This window comes from Coturnix japonica, chromosome 4, assembly GCF_001577835.2.
Source record: "Coturnix japonica isolate 7356 chromosome 4, Coturnix japonica 2.1, whole genome shotgun sequence".
Taxonomy (NCBI): Eukaryota; Metazoa; Chordata; class Aves; order Galliformes; family Phasianidae; genus Coturnix; species Coturnix japonica.
Window position 1 is genome coordinate 40588228 of NC_029519.1, and position 23204 is coordinate 40611431.

Here is a 23204-nt window from a genome sequence, read left to right on the forward strand (position 1 = left end):
TTAGTTTTTGATAATTATGCTAATTGGTAGAAGGGTATCCTTTTATGCTACTGATTCAATAGACCAGCCACACAACTAAAAGTAAAATCCTTAGAATGCAAATATGTGTCTGGAAGCTAGAAAGGAGGAATAGCATTAACAACCTGTAATCCCCAAATGCTTGATTCTTGTCTGAAAGGAAAAGAAATGGCATCTTTAAAACATCTAGTTTGTTCTGGTTCAAAATGTGAGCTCTGCGAAAGCAAGGCAAAATCTGAAGCTCCATATTTTCAAGTTCATGCTCCTCATATCTTTATGGTTGTAAATCTGATCCTGCTCTTGATAACAGGCAGCACTGCAAGCAGAAAGGATTATACATACGAGGTTTCCATTGTACTACATCATTCTATCTCTGCCCCAGAAGCCTGCACATAAAAGAATGGGAATTACAGATTATAGGGCTTGTGCAGACCAAGCACACAGTTTTCTTTTAGCACGTGCTGTCCAGGGAAGAATGAAAAGTGAAAACAAAGTTGCTTCAGAGCTACTGCAGCTCCAACTCCTTTTTATTGTGAGAAAGCCAGGTTAACTTCTCTTTTCCCACATGCACCAGCCAATAGATGGACTGATTTCTGCTTTCCCAGGCTGATAAGTTATCACAGTTCCTTTGTTTTGTGCTTGTTACGGTTCTCAGGATGACTTACTTTCTCAGATACCCAGCTGCACTACTCAAGAAGGATCTCTGGGTTCCTGGGACAGCATTTCCCAGGTTCTGAGTTAGTTGCCTGTCTGATATCTTCTAGATTTAGCAGACATCTGAAAGGGAAGAAAAGAAATCACTATTTCTTCACTCCATTCTCACCAAAAACATCTTTGAGACATGAAAGCAGTTAGTTAGTTTGTCAATGAGGACCCACCTTTGGATGGGCTGGTTTCCACTTACATCACCTGTGAAAGGCTCACATTCATCATATTCCATTTCTGTAGCTTCACAGCGGCACAGCACCTCATGACTGCTGAGCACAACAGCCTGCAGTGCTGATCCCCTGCGTTCCTATGTTTCCGTCTGTTTTTGGCATATAAAGCTGTTGTTTAGTGGGTGTGGGGGTGGTGGGTTGATGATTGGATTTGGTGATCTTAGGGGAGTTTTCCAATCTGTATGTTTCTGTGACTACGATTCTTGATGGCTGCAAGCAGGTCATGCCATGGGGTTTGTTCTTCCAACTGCAACAGTAGCTCTGTTCTAACCAGTTTTATCCTGGAGTTAATAGGCAGTTGAGCAACTAGAGGTTGTGGTGCATCTTCTGGTTATTTGAAACTCACCAAAACTACAGTGAGGCTGATAACAAAGAAATCTCCAGCCAACACTTGAGGTCAGCCTCTTCACCCAGGATCCAGTGACAAGATGAGAGGTATGGCCTCAAGTGGCACCAGGGGAGGTTCAGACTGGATATTAGGAAACATTCATTCTTAGAAAGAGTGATGATGCAGTGGCACGGGCTGCCCAGGGAGGTGGTGCAGTCACCATCTCTAGGTGTGTTTGAGAGCCCTGGAGTAGTGTCACCAAAGGACTTGGTCAGTGGGCATGATAGGGATGGGCTGGGGTTGGACTCAGGGATCTTAGAGGTCTTTTCCAGTGACTCTGTGATCTTGAGATAACATAAAGACTTGGGTACTTCTCCTCCAAGTGATTCAAGCAGCAAGTTTGAGTTTGTGATCGGGATGAAATGCAATCCACAACCTCGGGGTGAACAGACAGACATTCCCAAAAGGAGAGGAGAAAGGTTGGAGGAGCAAATTAGAGATGTAGGCACGCGTGCAGTAACACCCTCCCTGCACCAGCCGAGTCACCATTCCCCGCTGTGCGGGTGCTGCTCGGATCCCTCGCACGGATCGGGGCTCCGCTGGTCCCCAGCGGTGCTGGCAGAGCGGGACCGCAAGATGGCGCCGCGGGCGGAGGGAGGAGATCGGGGACAGCCCCGGCCACGGCGGCCAGCGGGTCCGACCGCTCCTCGCCGCCCTCCCCGGCACCTCTCCCGGGGCCGCCCGCTGCTCGCTGCCCGCCCCCTCCGCACCGCACGGCCGGCGGCATCCCAGCGGGGCTGCGCGCTGCGCTGCAGTCAGCGGATGGAAGGCGCTCTGCTTTGACACATCGCCCGCGGGCAGGTAAGGCTGACCTGTTGTTTGCATCCTATCTCCATGCCGTGCTCTCCCGTGCCTGCGTGCACTCCCCCCATCCCTTTCTCAGAGGTTTTAGATGCCTGCCAGAGCCTTCTTTGGAATGCAGTGACTGCCACTGCAGCATTTCCTATGACAGACTGCTGGGTGTGAGGACAGTCTTCCCACAATCTTCGTTTCTGATCTGTGTGTCGTAACAGTTTTATCTCCCTTCGATCTGCCTGAATGCTGAGCTTGGATCTTCGTTTGTGCCATAGGTCGCTCTTCAGAGATAACCAACGTGTTGCCTTGATACATGTGTTGTTTGATTTCTTCCTCTGCAGCACGGATCCATCAGTGGTGAACTTCATGATGAGCTGAAGTGCCGGCTGCCAGGAGACACCAGGAAATTGGAGCAGAAGGTGAGTGGTACACTGTGTCACAGTGAGCACCGAGAGGAGCAGAGGCTGCTTTAAGGAAAACTACATGCAAAACGTAAGTTATATTGTCTAAGACTTCTGTCGTCACCTGTCAAAAGCAGCAAACCAAGGGAGAACTGTGTTGGAAGTCTTAACAGGCTTCCCTAGGAATCTGAGCAGTGGTTTGGGAACAGCAGCTCCATGTGGTGTTAAGGCAATGCAGACCTAAGCTCATTTCTACTTTCCAAGTGGAGATCTTTTTAGGCTTGAAAGGCATCAGAGCTGTAAACTGGCACTGTCATGGTCCACAGATGGGATTTGTAGGCAGACATTGCTCTAAGACTCCTTCTGACATATTGTGGGTTAGCTAAAAGCTGAACGCCCAAATGCAATATGATAGGTGCATTTTTGGTTTGGTTTGGTTTGCTTGTTTTTCCCCCAAAATACATATATTTAATACACCTTGCTCCTCCTAAAACAAATGATATGCTGAAGGGAAGGAGATAGGTATATCACTTTGGAAACCCTTGGGGGTTGGTCACAGCAAGTGTTTGGAGAGAAGTGTCTCCACTGTAAACTCTTTTTCCTGTCAGTAAACCTGACATTTGGAACAGCACGTGAATCAAGTGGCCTACGTGATTTTTCTGTAGGGATCTCCTTTTGGACACAGCTTTTCTTTTCCCTGCATCCCTCTCACTTTCAGGGCTAAAAAGGGTGAAATCAAACAATTACCATAGACAATTAAAATTTTGCTGCTGCTTAAATAATTAGTATTCATTTCCTACCATTCCACACAAAATATTTTCCTTCTGGCCAGGCAACCAAGTAACACTGCAAATGTATTTTTGCACCTAGGTCACTGGACAAAATGGGGAACGCATCAATGAAACCCAAACATCTGAGGCAGCCAGACAGACACATAGCAAACCTAGCTCTTGGTTGTGCTAGCAACTATAAGTTTCTAACGGACCCTGGTCTGGGCATCCATATGACTGGACAAGTTGATGTGCTTTGCAGCAGGGTGCTTGAATTGGAAAAGGAGCTGAAAAGAAAAGATGAAGAGTTGCAAGAGGGTCAAAGTCTTGTTGCTGAGCTTCAGGAGCAGCTGTCTATGCAGACTAAGGTCATAGCAGAACTCACCAAGGAACTTCAGAACAAGTGCATCCAGCTGAACAAGCTGCAGGATGTTATTAACACTCAAGGAGAACACTCTCTTCAGCCTTCTCCATTTAGAGTGACTCCAAAGAATCAGGTCTCTGCTGACAGGAGGAAAGGAGCTAAGGAGGGTGTATCTGCAGAGCCAACAACACAGCTCTATGATTCCAGCAAACAAGTTAGATTTTCCTTTGAAAAATCAAGAGTCCGAAAGGATTCCAGGTGAGCTCACTGCAGATTGGCTTATGTTTGTGTTGCAAGGATGTAATTGCAATTATATTGTCTCTTTATGAGAGATCACAGTCAAAACACCCATCTTTTTTTTTCCATACAGGCTTTGTCACTATGGTGCTAGCTGGATTTGTTAAACTTTTAGCTAAGAATTACCTGTGTCTCAGACTTCAGATTGAGTTGTAGGTGGCCTCTGTATTTTAGCTTCTAGCCTCTTCATGATTTGTTATTACTATTAACCGAGCAGAAACTAAGTCTCAGGTCCAGGTTTGCCCTCAGCTAATGTCTTAAGCTCTGCTCTGGAGAAGCGATGGGTGGAATGTCATCACATAGGTTCAGATTCTTTTTCTTCTATTCTGGATAGCTTGAGAAAGAGCGGGTGGCCTCAGCTACAGCACAGTGTGAGCACAATTCTTAGCTATGTACTAGCCTTGTCATCCAGGCTGGATGTGGCTCTGGGCAGCCTGATCTAGTGGTTGGCGACCCTGCCCATGGCATGAGGGTAAAAACTAGATGATATTTGAGGTCCTCTATGATTCTATAATACCATTGTCAACTCCCTGTTGCAAAATATGACAAGATATTTTGTGCAGCATGATTATCCTGTTAGTAGCTTTCTCCTCCTTCTGACAGTCATGGTTTAGGAACACATTTGTACTTTTACCTCTCTGAATCCAATTACGCTTCCAACCCCTGCAAAAACCAGAAGAACCAGCAGCTGCCACTCAACATGGGGACAGTTCTCAGGCTGGTATCCTTAAACATACCTTACAGCTTTACCTTTCAGTTTAGGCAAATCCCAGGTATGTGACTGAGCATGGTGATAACCAGAATCTGTGAACTTCAGCCAGCAGCTCAAGCAGTTGTTTTCTGCATCTTCTTGATTTTGAGGCATTCATGCTACATTTGAACCTGTACTGCTGTAGACCTAAAGGCCATCTGGCTCAGTCAGGTTGTCATCCATTGTGTCCAGCACTACATTTCATTTCCCCTCCCATTAATATTTTATAATGTGATTCAAAAATAATCATTGTTACTGGTAAGGTTCCCAGAGATTCATAACAGTTTAGAATATACCATTCCTGCATTTATTTTGAGCTTTACTGTCTTGGATATAACTGTTTTAACATTCACTGCAACAGCCCTAAGGACAGACCACTGTCCTCTTTCCTCCCCACTGTTTCCAGCTCTCCTGCTGTTCTCTTTACTTTCCTTCTATTCCCTTCTGTTCAACACTTCCCCGTTTCCTTCATTTGCACTTCAGTTTTTATTGGAATTCTCATCTTCCATGATGGCCACTAAACTTTCATTTGCCTGCTAACTATTGCCCTGAGTATAATTTTAGAGTGAAGCTGAACTCATTGTTTGTTTCATTATCAAATGCTATTAAGTGTTTCAATTTTGCCACTGCAATTAGCATTAGAGAGTTTGCCATTAGAGAGCTGGCCATGTGTTCTTTACAAAAGTTGCTTTTCAATTTGCAGTGAGAAACAAATCAGAAAATAACAAACACAACAATTTTGGATGTGCAACATAAACATCACTTTTTAACATCAGCTATTACTTGGACATTGAAGTCAGAGAAGACAAATAATTTCTAGGATAACCTAAGGATTCATTAGATCACACCAGAGATTAAATTACCACTTCTTACATTATTAAGCTTAAATTCAACTTCATATTTTACCAATTGTTCCTAAATTACCAAGAAATCTTCCAGACTTATTCATTTTCCAGCTCTAACTAACTCTTGGGTAGGATATAAGGCAATATGCCTGGCTTTTACTTGAAAGTGCAGGAGCATTCTCTAGCAGTTTGAAAGACTATTGAATGTCTGGATGTAAGCTTTTATTAGTGGTGCTACAGCAATAGTGTTGTTTTTAGTTTACATTTACTTTGTGCTGATGCTGTACAAATTCATTGTATAGTTCTCTGCTATTTATTGAACAAGGCTTTGAAGGGAATACCCCACTGGGAGTATTAGAACACAAATGCTTTAATGAAAGCTCTAGAAGCTTCAGATGTATCCTCACTATAGGCTATGAATGAGTATTCCCGTATATATGCAGTCTCCTGAGCGAGATGGATAAACCCATCTCAGGTTCCAAAAATGAGTGTGTTCTTTAAGGGAGATTGGGTATTGAAACATTTTAGTAAAGGTCTGTAGAATTTACCCCTTGAGAATGGTATCTGAAAGCTGATTACACTCCAGCTATCTTTTAGTCTGATAATAATTCAACCTCATACCATTTGCAAGGCATTACTAATTTAAATGTCTGATGACCTGTGGTGTTTTTTCTTCACATGTCCCTTCACAGCATGCTATCATGATCAGTAGCATTTAAGCTGCTTATGTAAACTTCTTCCTCATTACAGTCTCAGGACTGTGACTTGACCGCTACCAGCAATTATTGGATGGAGAGTAAAGTTATTACTATTTGTTACTTAACAAATACTTATCTTTTCAGCCATTTCCAGCATATGTCCAAAATCTCTCATCACTAAGAGAAAGCATTTCTCCCTGAGGCATGTGCTCCCAGCAAATCACAAAACTGGGGTGCATGTAGGGGAAGCTGAAAAAACAACAGTCAACAATGATGTATTGTGCTGGATGAATATGAAATGAGCAAGCAACTGAGTCAAGAGCCTGAGGCAGGACTGTGGTCCTCACTGCACTTACTGAAAGCAGCACAGTTCTCTGTTCTGTATTTCTGGGAACTCCAGTACTTGTTCTTAAGTATCATTTCATGAGCCATCGCTGTATTTTATTGTGGTATAATGTGCATGATGCTGGCCAGGGTAAATGAAATAAGCAAAGCCATTTTTAGTTGGAAACAAAGTTAGAGACTCTATTCCAATAACCCTATTGCCTTCAAAAAAAAAGCCTTGTTGTGATCTCTGTTTCTAAGCAATCTTTACCATAACTACTTGATTTTATTTTCCTATTTCTTGTCATTACCATTACAGATTTACAGACATTATGCAGTGAGTAACGTGGTAAATGTACTTTCTTTTCATTCCTCATTTCCATGATAGTTCATCGCTGATTTCCCTCAGGAGACTTTGTACGTTCCCTGGTTTTGATGACTGATTTGCATTGTTTTTACAAATACAAGCAAGCGGGGTTTACTTGTAGGAAGCCATGGGGGTGATGGTTTTGTTGGGCAGCTTGTCTACACATGCTGAACAGGAACAAGGGGACCTGAAGACATAATGTAGCTTTCACTAGCAGTAAAAGAGAACCGTTCAGTTGGTCCATAATGGCTTTCAGTGCAGCATTTGTTTAATTGCATTTGTTTCTGGCATGGATTCAAGACACTATGCGACACTTAGAGAAAGCCTTTGATCCAGAGCAATCAGAATGCTTAGATTGCCTGGTGTGTACACAGAACCAGCTCTTTCCCAGCTGGTTAGTCACTGCTAGTCAATCCAGGCAATGTTGTTTTTCTCTCATTCTCTCCTTAAAATCCAACCATTCTGTTCTTCCACTAGCAAAGCAAACACACTCTTCTTGTACTTGCAATCATTTCTAAATCAACATTTCCCACTGTGGTAAGCAATGCAGAGACATTGTGTCAGGAAATATGAGACAAGAATCAATCATGACACAGTCCCACAAGATCCAAATGGATGAAACAGCAGGATGGTGATAACAGCAGCCATCAGCAACCCTAACAAAAAAGATATCGGTCAGGTCCATATTCCAGCCAGGATACATGACCAGAGTATTTACAGTGTTGTGCCCAAATCCCTACAGAAGAAAAAATCAAGGACAGTGCTGGCACTCCTTATGAGGTTTGTTTAAGTTACAAGGATTGTTATGTGCATCTGTGATACTGATCACATTGTCAGTGTTAGAAATTAGAGGAAACATTTTGGAAAGAATGAAAGCCTGATGAGTAAACCCAGCTGGGCTTGATCTATTAAATTTTGCTTTTCATTGAAAACAGTGAGAAGAAGCTCATCATGGATGCTCTGAATAAAAATCAGTTCTTGAAAAGACTGGAACCTCAGCAGATCAGAGAGATGGTGGAATGTATGTATGAGAGGACTTTCCAGCAAGGGAGTTATGTCATCAGACAAGGAGAGCCAGGCAATCACATTTTTGTCCTCAAAGGTGAGTACTGCTTGCTTATGCATTGTGTAACTTACCAGAATCATGAAAGCCATTTAGAAATCTTTGCAGGAGACAGTAATATTGTTATTTGTACTCATACTGTCCCTTCTGATGTCAATGCATGTATCATCTGTGACTTTTGTTTCTTTTTTAAAAGAATTAGAATTACAAGAATTAATGAGAGTTAGAGTTCATGCTGTGCAGAGTACAGGAGCATACTTAGAGAAAATGGAGTTCAGGATCGTGAAGACCTCCAGAGGAGGGCAACTACTAATTCTAATTAGAAATGGATGGTTTAGTGTGAAAAAATTGATGACAGCTGTGCTTGGAAAGGAAAGATGGAGTGTGGAGAACGAAAGAGGCAGGATTAGTGCACCCAGAATTTCCCCTGACACAGTAGAGCTTTCCTGAGGGGTCAATAGGTAAGTTAAAAAGAAGAGGTTCAAGCTTTCAGGATGGGTTTTTGGGGGGCCACAATCTGTGAAGATATTCAGACTACATTTTACCTCTGCTAGATTGATGGTAAGGCTCAAGACCACTTTCTCTAAGGACAAAGTAACTTGCTTCTCATCTTTCTGCCCTCTCCATCACAGTCTGCACATACACACATATGTGTTTGCAAGAACAAACAAGCCTCATGAGGAATTTCTTCTTTCATCACTGTTATAATATGCATTTGTCTAAAACACAAGGGGCTATTTCAACCACTGCAGATCGTTTTGTTTTAACAAGATTTAGTGCCATCAGTGTTTAGAATAACTCTTCTCCATACTCTATTTGTGGTGCTGAAAAGTTTCTCAACTCTCCTTGCCCTTCACAAATAGTATATTAGCAGATATAATCCAAAAGAGAAAGAAGTCCCTCTGATGATTGGCACCTGTGTTTCAAGGCAGTTTCCCCATCCCTGCTTGAAAGATGAAGCCAGAAATGCATTAATTTTTCTTAATTCCCCTACATGCAATAGAGCTCAGATTCAATCCATGCTAACCTGATGATTTTTGACAGAGGGCAGACTGGAAGTGTTTCAGCAGAATAAACTACTCTCCTCCATACCTGTGTGGACAGCATTTGGTGAACTGGCCATTTTATACAACTGCACACGGACGGCTTCCGTGAAAGGTACGTAACATTTCCTACAGAAACATTGCTCAAAAATAAGTCAGTAGATATATCTAGATTGTCTTTGATGTTGTCATTTAATAGATGTCTGCATCTCCTAAGTACCTGTGGCAAACTCAAGATTCCTCCTTTGAGTTTTCTCTTCCTGGGTAGTTGAACAATCCTCTGTCTTTTATCTCTAGTATGACCTTTGATAAATGATCATGCATCTCCAAGATATGCTTTTTAACCAAATCTGTACCAGATTAACTACTAAGGAAGGGTTATGTTTCAACGTAGAATGATTTAGTAGCAGCAGTGATCATTAACTCTTAATGTTCATATTTCAAACACTGATTTTGAAGTGATCTCAGAACCATATGCTGTTCTCTTTTTAATAAAGCAGAAAAACCTAATTTGAGAGGAAGTAAAACCTAAAGGAATTAGTTGCTTTTGTATTTCTTTTAGTTCCATATCACTCAGTAAGTTACTGAGTCTCACCAAGGTCCATTTGCTCATGGCATTCAGGAGAAGATTGAGTTTGATAACAATGAGGTAGTGGGAGAAAGTTCTCAGTGAGACATGCTGCTTCTCCTAGACAAATACTGACCCCTGCTTTGTGTTTACTGACTGGCCTCCATAGAGTTCAGCAATGCTGTGACATAAGTATCCATCTTCTTGCATAAGAGTGGATAATAACCCATTCAGTATCCACTGACAGTAAATGAACAAAAGTGGTTTTAATTCCCCATCCCCATTTTTCCACTCTCCATTGTCCTATAAAAATAATTCGTATTTGGCAGCTTATTTCTTTTCTTGTCTGAATCTGCAGAAACCTTGAACCATCAATAAGCATGAAGAGTTCATGTGTGCTTTTAAGCACGCATAAAGGAGCAAAGGCACTAAAACAAGAAGTTGTTTGTTTTAAAACTTCAGCTCTTTCTTCATGCAACTAGTATAAGTGCTTAATCATTGCTGGCTCTGTAGATGGACTAACCTCCTGTAATCTGCTTCTTTGTGGCTGCCTGATAAATAGAACAGTCTTCATAATGTGATTATTTTTTCATCCTAGCATTTGAATACGTTTCCTACTTTTCTTATTTGCCTTCTGCATAGCATTAGCATTGTAAAGTAATGGTTCAGCATAGTAAGATGTCATGCTATTTGAGACCTTTGTTAACATTAATTGGTTTTGAGGTAGGATGAGAATTGTTCAGTAGTTGAACAGAAAGGGTATATGAATAGCTAAAATCTCTCCAGAAGCTCACCCCTCCCCACTAGCTTTCTTGTGTTTCTTGTATTGGAAGAATGAGATCACAATGCCACCACTGAGCACAAATGGTAAATCCTTATGTGAAAACTCTAATTCCTTTATATTACAGAAGGAAAACTGCTGAATATGATGCAGCATTTTTAATTTATTTTTATTTTTTATTTTTAAAGCAATTAAATTAAATATAAACACCATATTTTGCTCAAGTGAAAAGCTCGGTAGGGTCTATTGTGTCAGTGGTTGTACACAGACATCATTCAATAGTTTGCACCTTTGATGATGGATCTTGTGCTGCATTCATATTTTGATTACATTTCTAGAGGTAATTGGAAGTCTGTAAGGCTTGTTTTTATTGCCTTTTATTCACATAGGAAAAAAAAGTGGTTTTGTTTGTCTCTGCTTTGTTTTCTTAAAGCAATCACCAATGTTAAAACATGGGCACTAGACAGAGAAGTGTTTCAAAACATCATGAGAGTGACAGCACAGACAAGACAAGAACAGTACAGAAACTTTCTTAGAAGGTAAACATCATGTATTTGAGTTTCTGAGCAGTGGTTTGGGCTCTGTGATAAGATATACAATGACATTGTGTTTAATAATGTTAAGAGCACCTTAATGCCTCTGCATTAGGCACTCAATAACCTGAACACTGATCTCTTTCAATATTCTTTAGGATTAGCAGAATCATTTTGTTCATTTTAATTGTCTTTATCCTGTATTTCATTTGGAAGTAGCAAGATCTTCTTAACAAAACAAATATTTTTAAGTAATTGAACAAATGTATAGGAAGGCTACATTGGCTCGAAGTCAAAACAATGTATTAAATAACGAAATTTAATGAAATCCTCTGACTAGAAGTTAATTTGCTGCTGGTGCAGGTTAAGTAATATATTCCTCATCCCTTAAAGATTTGAGTATGAGAATTACGTGGCTCTCCTTATGAACTCTTTCCTACATGTAGTACTGGGAAGACTGTAGAGGAGTGGAGTATTTTTCCCTCCTGTAGGTTATTTAGAGATAAATGGTGCTTTTTTTCTGCAGCAAACCATATTTTGGCTATTTCCAAACCAGAAGTAGCTGGTTTCACGTTTTCCTTTTCTCTATCTTTTTCTCTAAGCATGGTCATTCTGATATTGTTTCAGAGATCTCAGGCCTGACCATACATAGAATGTATTTTTGTATATTTTTTTCTTGTCTCCACCTTTGATTTCTGTAAGTATTTCTGTATTTAAGCCAATAGCCGGAGAACTACTTTCTCAAGCCAGAGTTCTCAGGACGAGAGGTTTTCTCATTCTTAGCAGCAGGTTCAATAAGTCAGTCACCACTGAGGCCCAATTTTCTTTTAGTGGTCATAAATGTAATACTGAATTTTTTACCTTTGTCTGATTTTATGGTCTCTGTAATGCATTTAGAAATACATAATTGGATTATTATAATTTCTTGTTTTTAAATGTATGAGGCCCTGAATGGCTGAATTTTGAATTGAGAGCTTTTTCCCCAATCAAAATGCAAAGTTGATCTACAAACTGATGAATGTTTCCCACATTGCTCTAGTTGTGCAGATTTTGCCTATCTAAAAAGCAAGACAAGAATGCTCCAACCTTCTAGATAGTGCATATCATGTATTTGGTAAAACCTCACCAGTTTAGGTAGTTGTAAATTGTGTTTGTGGTAATTATATGGATGAGAAAAAGTCACAATGTTAATCAAAATATATACATACATTTTTGTGCTTTACATTTCTGTTTTATTTTTTGGTAGTGTGTCCCTCTTAAAAAACTTACCAGAAGATAAACTGACCAAAATCATGGATTGCCTGGAGGTGGTAAGATACTGTTAGATTTATCTAAACAATGTTTGGTAAGCTTTTAAAATAACAAAGGATGAAGAAGTAGAAATAAATACATAAATAAATAGGAAAAAAAATATGACTTTTAACATGGCAATGTTTTTTAATTGGTCAGAGTGGGATTTCAGATTGGCAGCAAATAACAGCAGTGTTAATATGTATGATGAAGCTGCATTTAGATGTGTTACAGATTGGCCACCACGCCAATTTTACATAGTAGAATGCCAGCATATTATTATGGGATGTAACCTGTGTTGTACATGGCAAACAAGACATCAGTAGCACATACAAATATATAAAGAACTCTGCAAATAATCAGATTTTTCAAAGAGGCTGATGACATATCTTGCAATGTGGTCTCTCTCTTACTCCCAACAGGAGTACTATAACAAGGGAGATTATGTTATTCGGGAAGGAGAAGAAGGAAATACCTTCTTTATAATAGCAAAAGGAAAGGTAAGATATAATAAAGCAAACTAATAAAACATACAAACACTTATTGGTGAAGGCTAGCAGAGGACTCTAGAGAATCAAAGCTGGAGAATTTCATCAATAAACTGACAGGAGATATTTCAGATTTCCAAAGTGTTTCTATGTCTGGAGATGTTTGATGGTTTGGCTGAGTTGAGTTTAGTTGGGTTAGGTTTGGTTTGGTTTGTTTTTTTATGGCTGTGGGCACATCAACAGTATGTGTTGTCTCCAGTTTTGATAAAGTTTGAAATTGGTAAGTTGCCAAAAAGCTCTTGAGGAACTTCATTATGAAATAGTGAATCATGATTATGAAATAAATAAACCATGGGATGCTTTGACTTCTACCTTCCTAAATTTTGGTTCCTGTGCTTTCCAGGTAAAGGTTACCCAGAGTACTACAGATCACTCACAGCCTCTGCTGATTAAAAATCTGCATAAAGGAGATTACTTTGGAGAAAAGGCCCTCATTAGGTTAGTTTGCATTGATTCCTGTTGTATCATATTTTCATTGATCTGCCACTGTGTACCAGATTATACACATCATGGTTATTTTGAATGTGATCCTTCTTTTAATTTTAGTGTCAGACACAGAAGGCAATGGCAGAATTTGTCTTAGTGTTTTGGTTTTTGCAGAAACAACTTTGAAACTTACTCTGCCTCTTACCTTTGGTTTTCCCTGTAAAAACCAAATACTGGTCTTCTCTGTAGTTTTGCTTATGTTCCAGTAAAAGCAATAATGAAAATTTGTTGCTCTAACCTCTGGATTACTACTACTAGCATGGATGAGCTCAATCGTTACTAGAAAGAATTGCTCTTTTTGTGCCATTGCCCATGATAGTAAGAAAAAGAAAAAAAGAGTATATGAGTCATGTACCTTTTTCCAGGAATGTGTTTTCAGACTTCTATGTGTTCTCAGAAGGCCTTGATTTATTGTATCCGGATTTCACCAATACTGGTGTTTTTCGTGATCTTTGGTAGAGTAGCTGAGTTCTTGCTTCTGGGGTTCTTTTCCTGGTAGAAATTACATGTTGGATTTGCCTAAGGAAGTTTCTGTGAACACTAATTTAATTTTAGAGATAGATAGTGCTTGCAGTAAATACACTTATAAAAACTTACTCATTGGAGAACTACTTTCTGCTCAGTACCTCAAGCACTCCCTTACTTTAATCTCTTTTCTCTGCACTTCATTGGCCTCCAGGGAGGTTGTAACAGTCATATTTCACAGGTTACAATAAGTCCTTGAAAGGTCTTTCTTTTTAGCAACAAATTGGGTGGGCAAATTTACATAGGATATGAAATACTTTATACTAGGCTTTTCTATAAGGTGACAAATATGAATAATGTACGATAAACTCCCAAATACATATTGACATAAAACAACCACTGAAAAGTTGGGCCAAGAGGAGAAATCTGCACTTCTTCTTAGAGTTCTTGATTATTGTGTTGTTTCACGTGTGGGCAGACTGTATTTGATTTGGCAACAAACAGTACCGTAAGTAATTTTAAGGTGCCTAAATGTAAAAGTAATTGTCTCTTACCAAGACCTATACTGATATGGAACTGCAGTATTTTCACGGAGTCTACTAACCAGCAACAACTAAAAAGAAACATTTGGATGTTGTGCTGATGGACATGGTTTAGTGAGAACTATTGGTGATGGGTGGATAGTTGGACTGGATGACCTTGTAGGAGTTTTCCAACTTTGGTGATTCTGTGATTCTGCAATTCTGTGATTCTTAAATGAGACTATATTCTGTGCTAGATGGTCATAATGACTAGTGACAGACTGTAACAGTTCACTTAGTTCAGCAGTATTAATCCAAATACAGGCTGTGGAGGCCTTCCAGGAGATTCACCTAGAACAGCTGTGATCCACCAAGATCCAAGTACACTGTAGAATACCTCTAAAGATTTTGACATGCTTCTGAATTCTTCTAATTTCTGTCGATTCTTAGTGATGATGTCAGATCAGCAAACGTTATTGCGGATGAATATGACGTGGAGTGCCTCGTTATAGACAGAGAGTAAGTATTATGCTGTGCCTTAAGGAAAGAGTTACATTCTTTTTCAGTAAATAATAATAAGAGGTGACTACTGTGTAGGCACAATCACAGTGTTTTCTTAACAAATATTGGGAGGGGCGATTATCTTTTTGGTACACCGATTTGTAGTTATGCTTTAGTCAGACACCTAATGAAAAGAGGTCTGATGGAAGGCACAGGTGCACAGAGGCTTAAGAGCGGTTTATTCCTTTCTTTCTCTCCTTGTGCTGAGGAAGCTTCACATTGTTAAATACTATTCCTTGGCTCAGGGAACAACAAAAAGCCCATGCATGTCTTTGTTTAAGGGATACTAATTTGTCAAGGAGACCATGCAGCCAAATTCCTGATATTGCCCAGCACAGGCCAGCTGCACACTTACTGAAGTGGGGAAAAAAAAAAAGAAAATGTAATAGAGAATGCAAAGAAGAGAACTAGCAGGAAGGAAAGCAGCAAACCCAGCTTTCTTGGGGTTCTTCGAATTATTTCAGTGTAACAGGAAATGGTCTGAGGAGGCTGGGCACTTTTTCCCCTACCCTGTGGCAAACCAGGTTGGATATTTCAGCAGGTTAGTAAACTAGCAACCAGTCAATGCTCTGAAACTGTATACCGGCTAAGAAACAGTATGTAAAACCCTGATGCAGCCGCATGGATTTGGTTTCTCTCTCTTGCAATATGTAGTGTCATTTATGCTGTTTCTTTGATGATTTTAGGACATTTAATCAAACTGTTGGAACTTACGAGGAGTTACAAACCTACCTTGAAGGTTATGTGGCTAATTTGGCCCGGGCTGATGAAAAGCGACATGCCAAGTAAGTCAGATCCTTTGTTTGATATATTATTAATAGATAATATCAAAAAGAGAGAGATACATCAGTAAAATAATGGATGGTGGTTGATGGAGATGATCATTTGGGAATGTTTGGACTCACTAGAATAAAACTGTCTGGGTATGCTTATGCAGTCCAAGGACTTTTCTGAAAATTAGAATACGGATAATCTTAGTGCATTTACTTGCAAACAGGTGCTCACTCTGTCCAGGAAATCTGAACACAGAGAAGTGGTGAAAGTGTGCTCATATGATGTACTTTTCTTTCTTATTCTGATGATAAATTTTTTGACTGCTAAAGACACAAAAGGTCAGCTTCAGCTTCCAAAGGTGTTAATAGAACTGCACAGTTGTGGTTCTACTGTGGTGGGTATACAGCCCTGCAGAAACTTTTTCTCCAGCATGAGTGCCCAAAGTTTATTGGCTCGCTCCTTCATTAGCAACCTCACCATGGATCAGCTCAGCCTAAAACTACCATTCTTAGTACTTGATTAATTTCAGAAGGATTTCACTTTTAATTTACTTATAAATGATGTCCAGAAAGAAAGTGGTCCTGCACAGAAGAAATGAAGATGATATTAAGGAGTAGGAAGGCTTTCCTTTTTTTTCCTTTTTTCCTGTATTTTCCATTTCCTGCTTATAGAAGCATTAGAGTCCTATTATATGTTCTGCTTTCAAGGACATCACTAACCTATGGTAATTGTCTTAATGCAGAAGAAGATCCTTCTGTGGACAGTCAACAAAAGAGTTGTCTTTGGAGATGATACAGCTGAAGGAGAAAGTAGCCCAATTCCCTTCTTCCCCATTTCAGAATTTAGAAGTTGTCACAACTCTCGGCGTTGGTGGGTTCGGAAGGGTTGAGCTTGTAAGAGTTTGTTTTAAACATATTTTAATAGTTCTCAGTCTTAAATAAAATTGTTGTCATAGTTAAAACCAGATTTCCACACTGTTTGGCTGCCACTTTGGGAATTCTACAGCATCTGCTGTTAATAGTTACTACTTTGAATTTTGGGGAACCCTGTTTTAAGTTCCATCTTTTTTTTTTTTTTTTTTTTCATTTTGGATAGTATTTCAGTGTAATGTGAAATCACTTGTAAACATTCTTCACAAACAGGCTCTGCTTTTTTGTTAATTTGTGTTGTACTGGTGTTTTGTGATTTTAAATTTAAATTAGGGCTCATTGTGGTATACACTAATTGTAGGATATATTACCTATTCAAATCAATGCTGTTTGGTGTATGTAAAATGGGTGAAGAGAATATTTCATTTTTCAAGTAGAGACTGGAATCCCAAAAAGATTTGATGCTTGTCTTAAAATCATACAATGTTGTTGAGCAGAAAATCTGAAATCTGCCCTTTGCTAGAGTTGTCATTTTCCATACTGTACTGTGTTGAAAGAGACAGGCTTATCTATTGAGAACAGATGGGCAAAGCTTTCTTTATCTCATATGTACTCATTATTTTTATTCACAGGTTAAGGTAAAAAATGAGAACGTGGCTTTTGCTATGAAGTGTATAAAGAAGAAACATGTAGTGGACACAAAGCAACAAGAGCATATATATTCTGAAAAGAAAATCCTAGAGCAGATATGTTCTCCTTTCATTGTGAAGTAAGTTGACCGTAAGATTTCCTTAAATCTGTTCCACTGCTCAGCGTTAAGAATAAAGTTTTTGGCATAAATGACTGCTGGAGAAAAGGCATTGTGGATCTTGCATATCATTTGGAGCATCCTCAATAGCTGCTGTTTGCCTCCCCAGGCTTTATCGCACATTCAAGGATAATAAGTACGTGTACATGCTGCTGGAGGCTTGCCTTGGTGGGGAATTGTGGAGCTTGCTGAGAGACAGGTAAGCTTCATATACACATAAGAGCAGATTTATATACAGTTAGGGAGGGATATGTGGAATATGGAGAAGGGAATGAGTGAAGCTTGTTCTAAGATAAGATATTGCATTATCAGGTAACTATCTGCAGAGCAGTCTTTGAAAGATCATCCAAAAAATATGACTTGGAGTAATTTATACAAGCACGCAAATGCATACACTACAAGGAAGTTAGGAGAGGTCATCACCATCAGTTGATATTATTATGCATTTGAAGCCTGTCTAGACTTTTTTATTTACAGTGGGAGATGATGTATCAATGAAAATAGTCAAAACAGGCAAAAAGTGATTTACAAGATCCAATGATTCAAAGACCCCCATGAGAAAGATTCATTTCCAACCACAAGTGACATTCTGAATGCCAATGCAAAAGAAGTTGTTAGCATTCTGGCTGTTACATGTTATCTGGTTAATGAGTGAGGTATTTTTAGAAGTTAATTTTGTCTGCATGGATAATGATTTTCTTTCAGAGGCAGCTTTGATGAACCCACTACGAAGTTCTGTGTTGGATGTGTGACAGAGGCTTTGGACTATCTACATCACATAGGAATTGTCTACAGAGACTTAAAGCCAGAAAACTTAATTTTGGATGCTGAAGGATATATAAAATTGGTAAGATGCAGTGTTATCTTGTCATACCTGTGTGCTGTTAATATAAAAGCAGGATCCACATTTCCCAGGTGCAGCCTCAAGCAGTCACAGGCTCTACATTATTTCAGTTGAGAGGGAACACAGCGAACAGCTCCTGCCTGATTGGGATGACATTAGAAGTAGAAGTGCAGTGCTCTTTAGAGAGCTTCAGACATCTGTTCTGAGGATTAAAAGCAACCCACCCTTTTTCTGTGGGTTGTAAATCTTGTGTTCTCAAGAAAAGCATGGGTTGTTCTACCCAAAAGGAAAATTGTTTGGGAAATTACGAGAATAAATGGAATGATCCTATAGCATCCAGTTATCCAGTAGAATTACATCTCTCTCCTTCGCAATAACACTGTGTAATTGTTTAGTTATAAACTGCTGACTGTGAGATCTCTGCAGGAGGTGTGGAAGCAAAGAAGACCCTAAAGCTTCCCAGTAACCTCTCCGTTATGCAGCATCTATTGGTTTTGATCAGGTTGATTTTGGATTTGCAAAAAAGATCGGATCAGGGCAGAAAACCTGGACGTTCTGTGGAACCCCTGAGTATGTTGCTCCAGAAGTCATTCTGAGTAAGGGCCATGACTTCAGTGTGGATTTTTGGTCCCTTGGGATTCTTGTGTATGAACTCCTTACTGGCAGGTAAGTGCCCCCTACTCCAAGTTCTTACCCCATTTATTTTCTTTTTAAGAAGGTTGCTTTTAAAATAAACACCTTATTATTTTTCCCAGAGTAAACAGCAATGACTTGCAAAATGATATGTCTTTCTTGTCTTTTATATACACATAATCATGTAGTATCCTTGACTCCTACAGGCAGTCTCTCAGTTTCACACCTTTCAAGCATTTCAAACAGGCTGAAACACAGGTTGTCAAAGCAGGAAAGTGGTTGTTTTTTTCCATATACTGAAATATTTGCTCTGAGCAATTCCATTCGATAATGTGCTTTCTTTATCCAGTCCGCCATTCTCTGGGGCTGATCAGATGACAACATACAATTTGATTCTAAAAGGCATTGAAAAACTGGATTTTCCTAGAACAATAACAAGGCGACCTGAGGATCTGATCCGCAGACTCTGCAGGTAGGAGTGATGCTTTGTGACAGAACCTGGATATAGACAGGTTGAGCTATTTAAGATGAAGATCAGACTGCCAAGTTCCTTTCAACCTCATTTAGCTGCTCCTCACAGCACTGTGACGTTGTTGTGGCTTCCTGAAATATTTTACCATACTCAGAAAAAAGGAGCAGGGAGCAACACTTCTTTATGAGACTACGCTTCATATGCAAGCTTCCTCCCTGCAGAACTATTCAGTGCAAGCAGTTTTAGGACATATGTATAAATGCTCTTGCTCAAAAATAAAGCTGTTTTTTCAATCCTAATGCTTACCTTTTTTTTCTTTTCTTTTTTTTTTTTTTTTAAGGCAGAACCCTACAGAAAGATTAGGCAATCTGAGGAATGGAATTAATGACATTAAGAAGCACAGGTAAGTGAAGGAGGCTGCCAAGAGGAAAAATTGCTTTTTAATTTGCAAATACGTTTAATATTTTAGAGCTCAGTTCAGAACCTCACAAAGCTTTGGGCACTTCCAGGCGGTTTGCAAAAGAGATGCCTCCATTGCTACCATGTGTATTTTCTACTACAGCAGGCAACACTATAAACAAAAAATCAGCTAGAAACATCTTGGTTACTTGGTTACTGTTTTGTTTGCTTATTTGTCACAGGTGACATAGGAGTTGGATGCCAAGTTAATTAATGAAAAGTTGATGCCAGTAGAATTCGTATCTGCCCTTTAGACATCCTGACCCTTTGATCTAAAACCAAACAGTTGCTCTTTAAAAAGAGGAATTAAGGGTTCTGGTGCAGTGTTAGCTTTATATCCTTTTCCTTTTAATGAAGAAAGTCCACAGTGACATTTCCTGCTTTTTCTTTTCATCTGAGTGATTTCTAAGCCCTGCAGCTTGTGCCTGGGAAAAGAAATACTTTGACTCTTCTATATCTGTCCATTTTCTCATGTTGTTAAAAGGAGGCTGAATTCCATGGGGTGTGCACATCTCTGCATAGCTGTACTTTTGACAGTGCTCAAGCTTCCCCCTTCTAACAACCCTGTGGTCATGTGTATCGTTGTCATGTAAAATGGTTTAGAGCCCTTGCTTGCATGCGATTAAGTTTTTAACAATATTGTGCTTCTAACAGAAAAGTCACTCTGTTTCTTTTCCTTGGTCTCTGTCCCTCTATCAACTTTTATTTCTTTTTGATCAGGTGGTTGAATGGTTTTAACTGGGATGGTCTGAAACTGAGGAAAATAGCATCACCTTTAAAAAGAGAGGTATTGCCTTTGGTTTTCAATTTCATAAGGCTTTACTAATATAAATGTGAAGCATTTGTCTGCAAAGAAACAACTGAGGACAAGTGCAGAATTTCCCAGAGATGGACTTTGCATTATTATAGCTCTTCAGTTCAGAGAAAATTGAAGGTAGAAAAGATATACCCAAACAATACATAACTTAAATTCAGATAGATAATGGAAATGTTATTCTGCTTGTGTAGTTTGCATTAGATTTTCATCATTATTAGAATAAATGGTGATGATTTATTGATGAACAGTGAAAAAATGTACTTTCTGAGATGGGTGTGTTATTAAGATGCACTGTTCACATGGCTGTGAGCTATACAAACTTGTGTATTCTTATGCTATTATAGCACGTCATTGAATAAGATTCCTGTTTTAAATGGCCCATTTATCTTTGATGTGATATGAAAATAGATTAAGCGTAAAGACTCTGAAACTCGCTTTGGGCTAAACTTAAATAATAATTCTGAGATCTGCTTTGAGGAGTTAAAACTCATGAGTGTAGATGCAATCTTAAACAAATTTGAATCAAAGACATACCAAGTGTGGACCAGTCTTCTTATTAACCCTAGAGAGCTTTGGGTGACATCTAGGATTTCATAATATTTGGGGAGTGTTTTTGTATCTGGAGGCTAATGACCTTGTTCTGTTGTACAAGTTAATTGCTGTCACTTTAGCTTTTAAAGAATACAGAATTTCCTCCATTGAAAAGATCCATATCATATTGGCCTTTCATTCCTGCAGTGGTAGCAATACAGATGATGCCTAATGAATAGAGAGTATTTCCAAAAATTATCTTCTTAAATAACCATCTGTTTGTGTATTTAATGCCGCAGTTATCTGGACCAACTGATTACAGCTACTTTGACAGCTATCCACCTGAAGAGGGAATGCCTCCAGATGAACTTTCTGGCTGGGACAAGGATTTCTGATACTTTTTCTTCCAGAGCATCTATAGAGACTCATGGGCACCGGTTCTAAACCTGTTCTTGTGCTTCTTGCTTCAAACCAAAGTATATGATGTTTTTGAAAAACATTATGTTCCCTGGAGAATAGATGACGGTACAGCAACCAGATCTTGTTTGGGTAGTGCACCAAGTTCCCCATGCATCTCCTTATTAAAAAAAAAAAAAAAAAGCATGCAGATGCAACCTGAATATTTTTTGATACACAATATCTCTACCAACATTTTCTGACATGACAGATGGGATGCATGGTTCTTCCATTGGGAATTTCACAAGCACATATTTTGGTATCAACAAGGTTACCATGTGTCTTTATTTGGAGCACAGGGAAGATTGTGGGCCCATAATTTCATGGAATTTGTCAATACCTGACACTACTGGCATTTATTTTTCATTTAACGAGTCTACTGTGTGTTTTGCTCTTTCCAGTAATGGACAGTACTGCATTGATCCAGAAGCATGTAGAAGAAAGATTTTTTTCTACAAGATTGATTTGACTTGATGCTGCAGCTTAAAGGGTATCACTGTGGAAACTGCCTATCAGCTTAGTTCTGCACCAGGCTGAGTACATGAAACAGGGTATAACAGGTCAGATGAAAATCCAGCAGGGAACTAGGTAAATGCATAATAGATTTTTCCTGGAAAAGCAGACTCTGGTATGTATTTCCCTAACTGCTTCAAAGAGCTTTGTATGCATCTTAAGATGGTGTGCTTTTGTGTAGTGTGAAGCTAAAATAATAGATAGACAAAAAGTGTTTATCTTGCAAGAAGAAATATGTAAGTACAGAATCATATTCTGTCCTTTAAATATATTTTCAATTATATTTTGCTTTCATTGGTATTTTGCTCAAATTATGAAATTTGCTGAAACATCGATGCTAAAACTCCCACTCATTTTGATGTCCCACGTACTATCACTAGATGTGGATACCTGTGGGTGGTAGGCATAAATGAAAAAAAGCACAGCTACTGACTTGGTATTGTCCAGTGAGCTTAGTATCCCAGATGGGTTTTACAATCTCCTTGCAGGTTTTCAGGGCATGATCAGGCAGAGACTTGAGCAACTCAGTCTGGACTCAGGGTTGGCTCTTCTCTGAGCAGGAGGCTGGAATGGAGACCTCCCATGATCCTGTTATTCCAGGAATTGATTTTAATAGTCAGCTACTTGCATAATTACAATATATCATGACACTTTTCCCCATATGAGTTTGTAGACGCTTGATTTTTGTCTCTTAACATCTATATTATTAGAACAGAAGAGTTCTTTTGAAATGTTGATTGTATGATAAATGTAGTTGGGTGTCGAGTGCTCATGATTTAAATATAAAACTCTCTTGCTCCCTGCTGTGAAGGCATGGCATCTTCCTGGGGATCATGCTGGTTTTCTTGCATCAGTGCAACTGTAGCCCCTGACAGGAACTGGTTCAGTTTCCAACCTAAATTTAGATATTCAAGTTGCCATGGCACACTGCATTTCACGTGCTGGATGGAAAACCTCCCAGGAGACTTGTAAAATGTGCTCAGGGCTTCTTAACTGACACAGGTTGACTTCTTAGCTGCTGGTTATGACCTATCCTAACTGGCCAAGGAAAGGACTGCCACTAAGGCTGTCCATTTTCCCCCATTTTTCGTGAATGAAGGAACCGGATCTTTCACTCCTGAGGTCAGCATCAAGATCCAACTTGCCCTTAATTAGACAGTGTAGGGAGCTGGTGCTGTAATTGATGTGCAACACATGTTTTGGTTTTTTGAGG

The 23204-nt window shown here is 39.4% G+C and overlaps 1 protein-coding gene across 2 annotated transcripts; it reads left to right on the forward strand.

Moving 5' to 3' along the window:
* The first annotated feature begins 1927 nt into the window (after nt 1-1927).
* Nucleotides 1928-21650, forward strand: PRKG2 (protein kinase cGMP-dependent 2). 2 transcript variants are annotated; one of them, XM_015861757.2, is made up of 20 exons: nt 1930-2145; nt 2481-2558; nt 3411-3932; nt 7892-8058; nt 9064-9177; nt 10845-10950; nt 12191-12254; nt 12657-12734; nt 13126-13220; nt 14705-14773; nt 15502-15600; nt 16332-16482; nt 17091-17227; nt 17376-17465; nt 17972-18113; nt 18613-18776; nt 19093-19215; nt 19556-19618; nt 20395-20461; nt 21322-21650. In XM_015861757.2, the coding sequence occupies exons 3-20, from the start codon at nt 3424-3426 to the stop codon at nt 21415-21417; spliced, it is 2334 nt and encodes a 777-aa protein (XP_015717243.1). In that variant the 5' UTR covers nt 1930-2145; nt 2481-2558; nt 3411-3423; the 3' UTR covers nt 21418-21650. The 2 variants fall into 2 exon arrangements, with proteins under 2 accessions (XP_032300170.1, XP_015717243.1); XM_032444279.1 differs by lacking the exon at nt 21322-21650 and having other exon boundaries at nt 1928-2145; nt 19560-19618; nt 20395-20465.
* The last annotated feature ends 1554 nt before the right edge of the window (nt 21651-23204 follow it).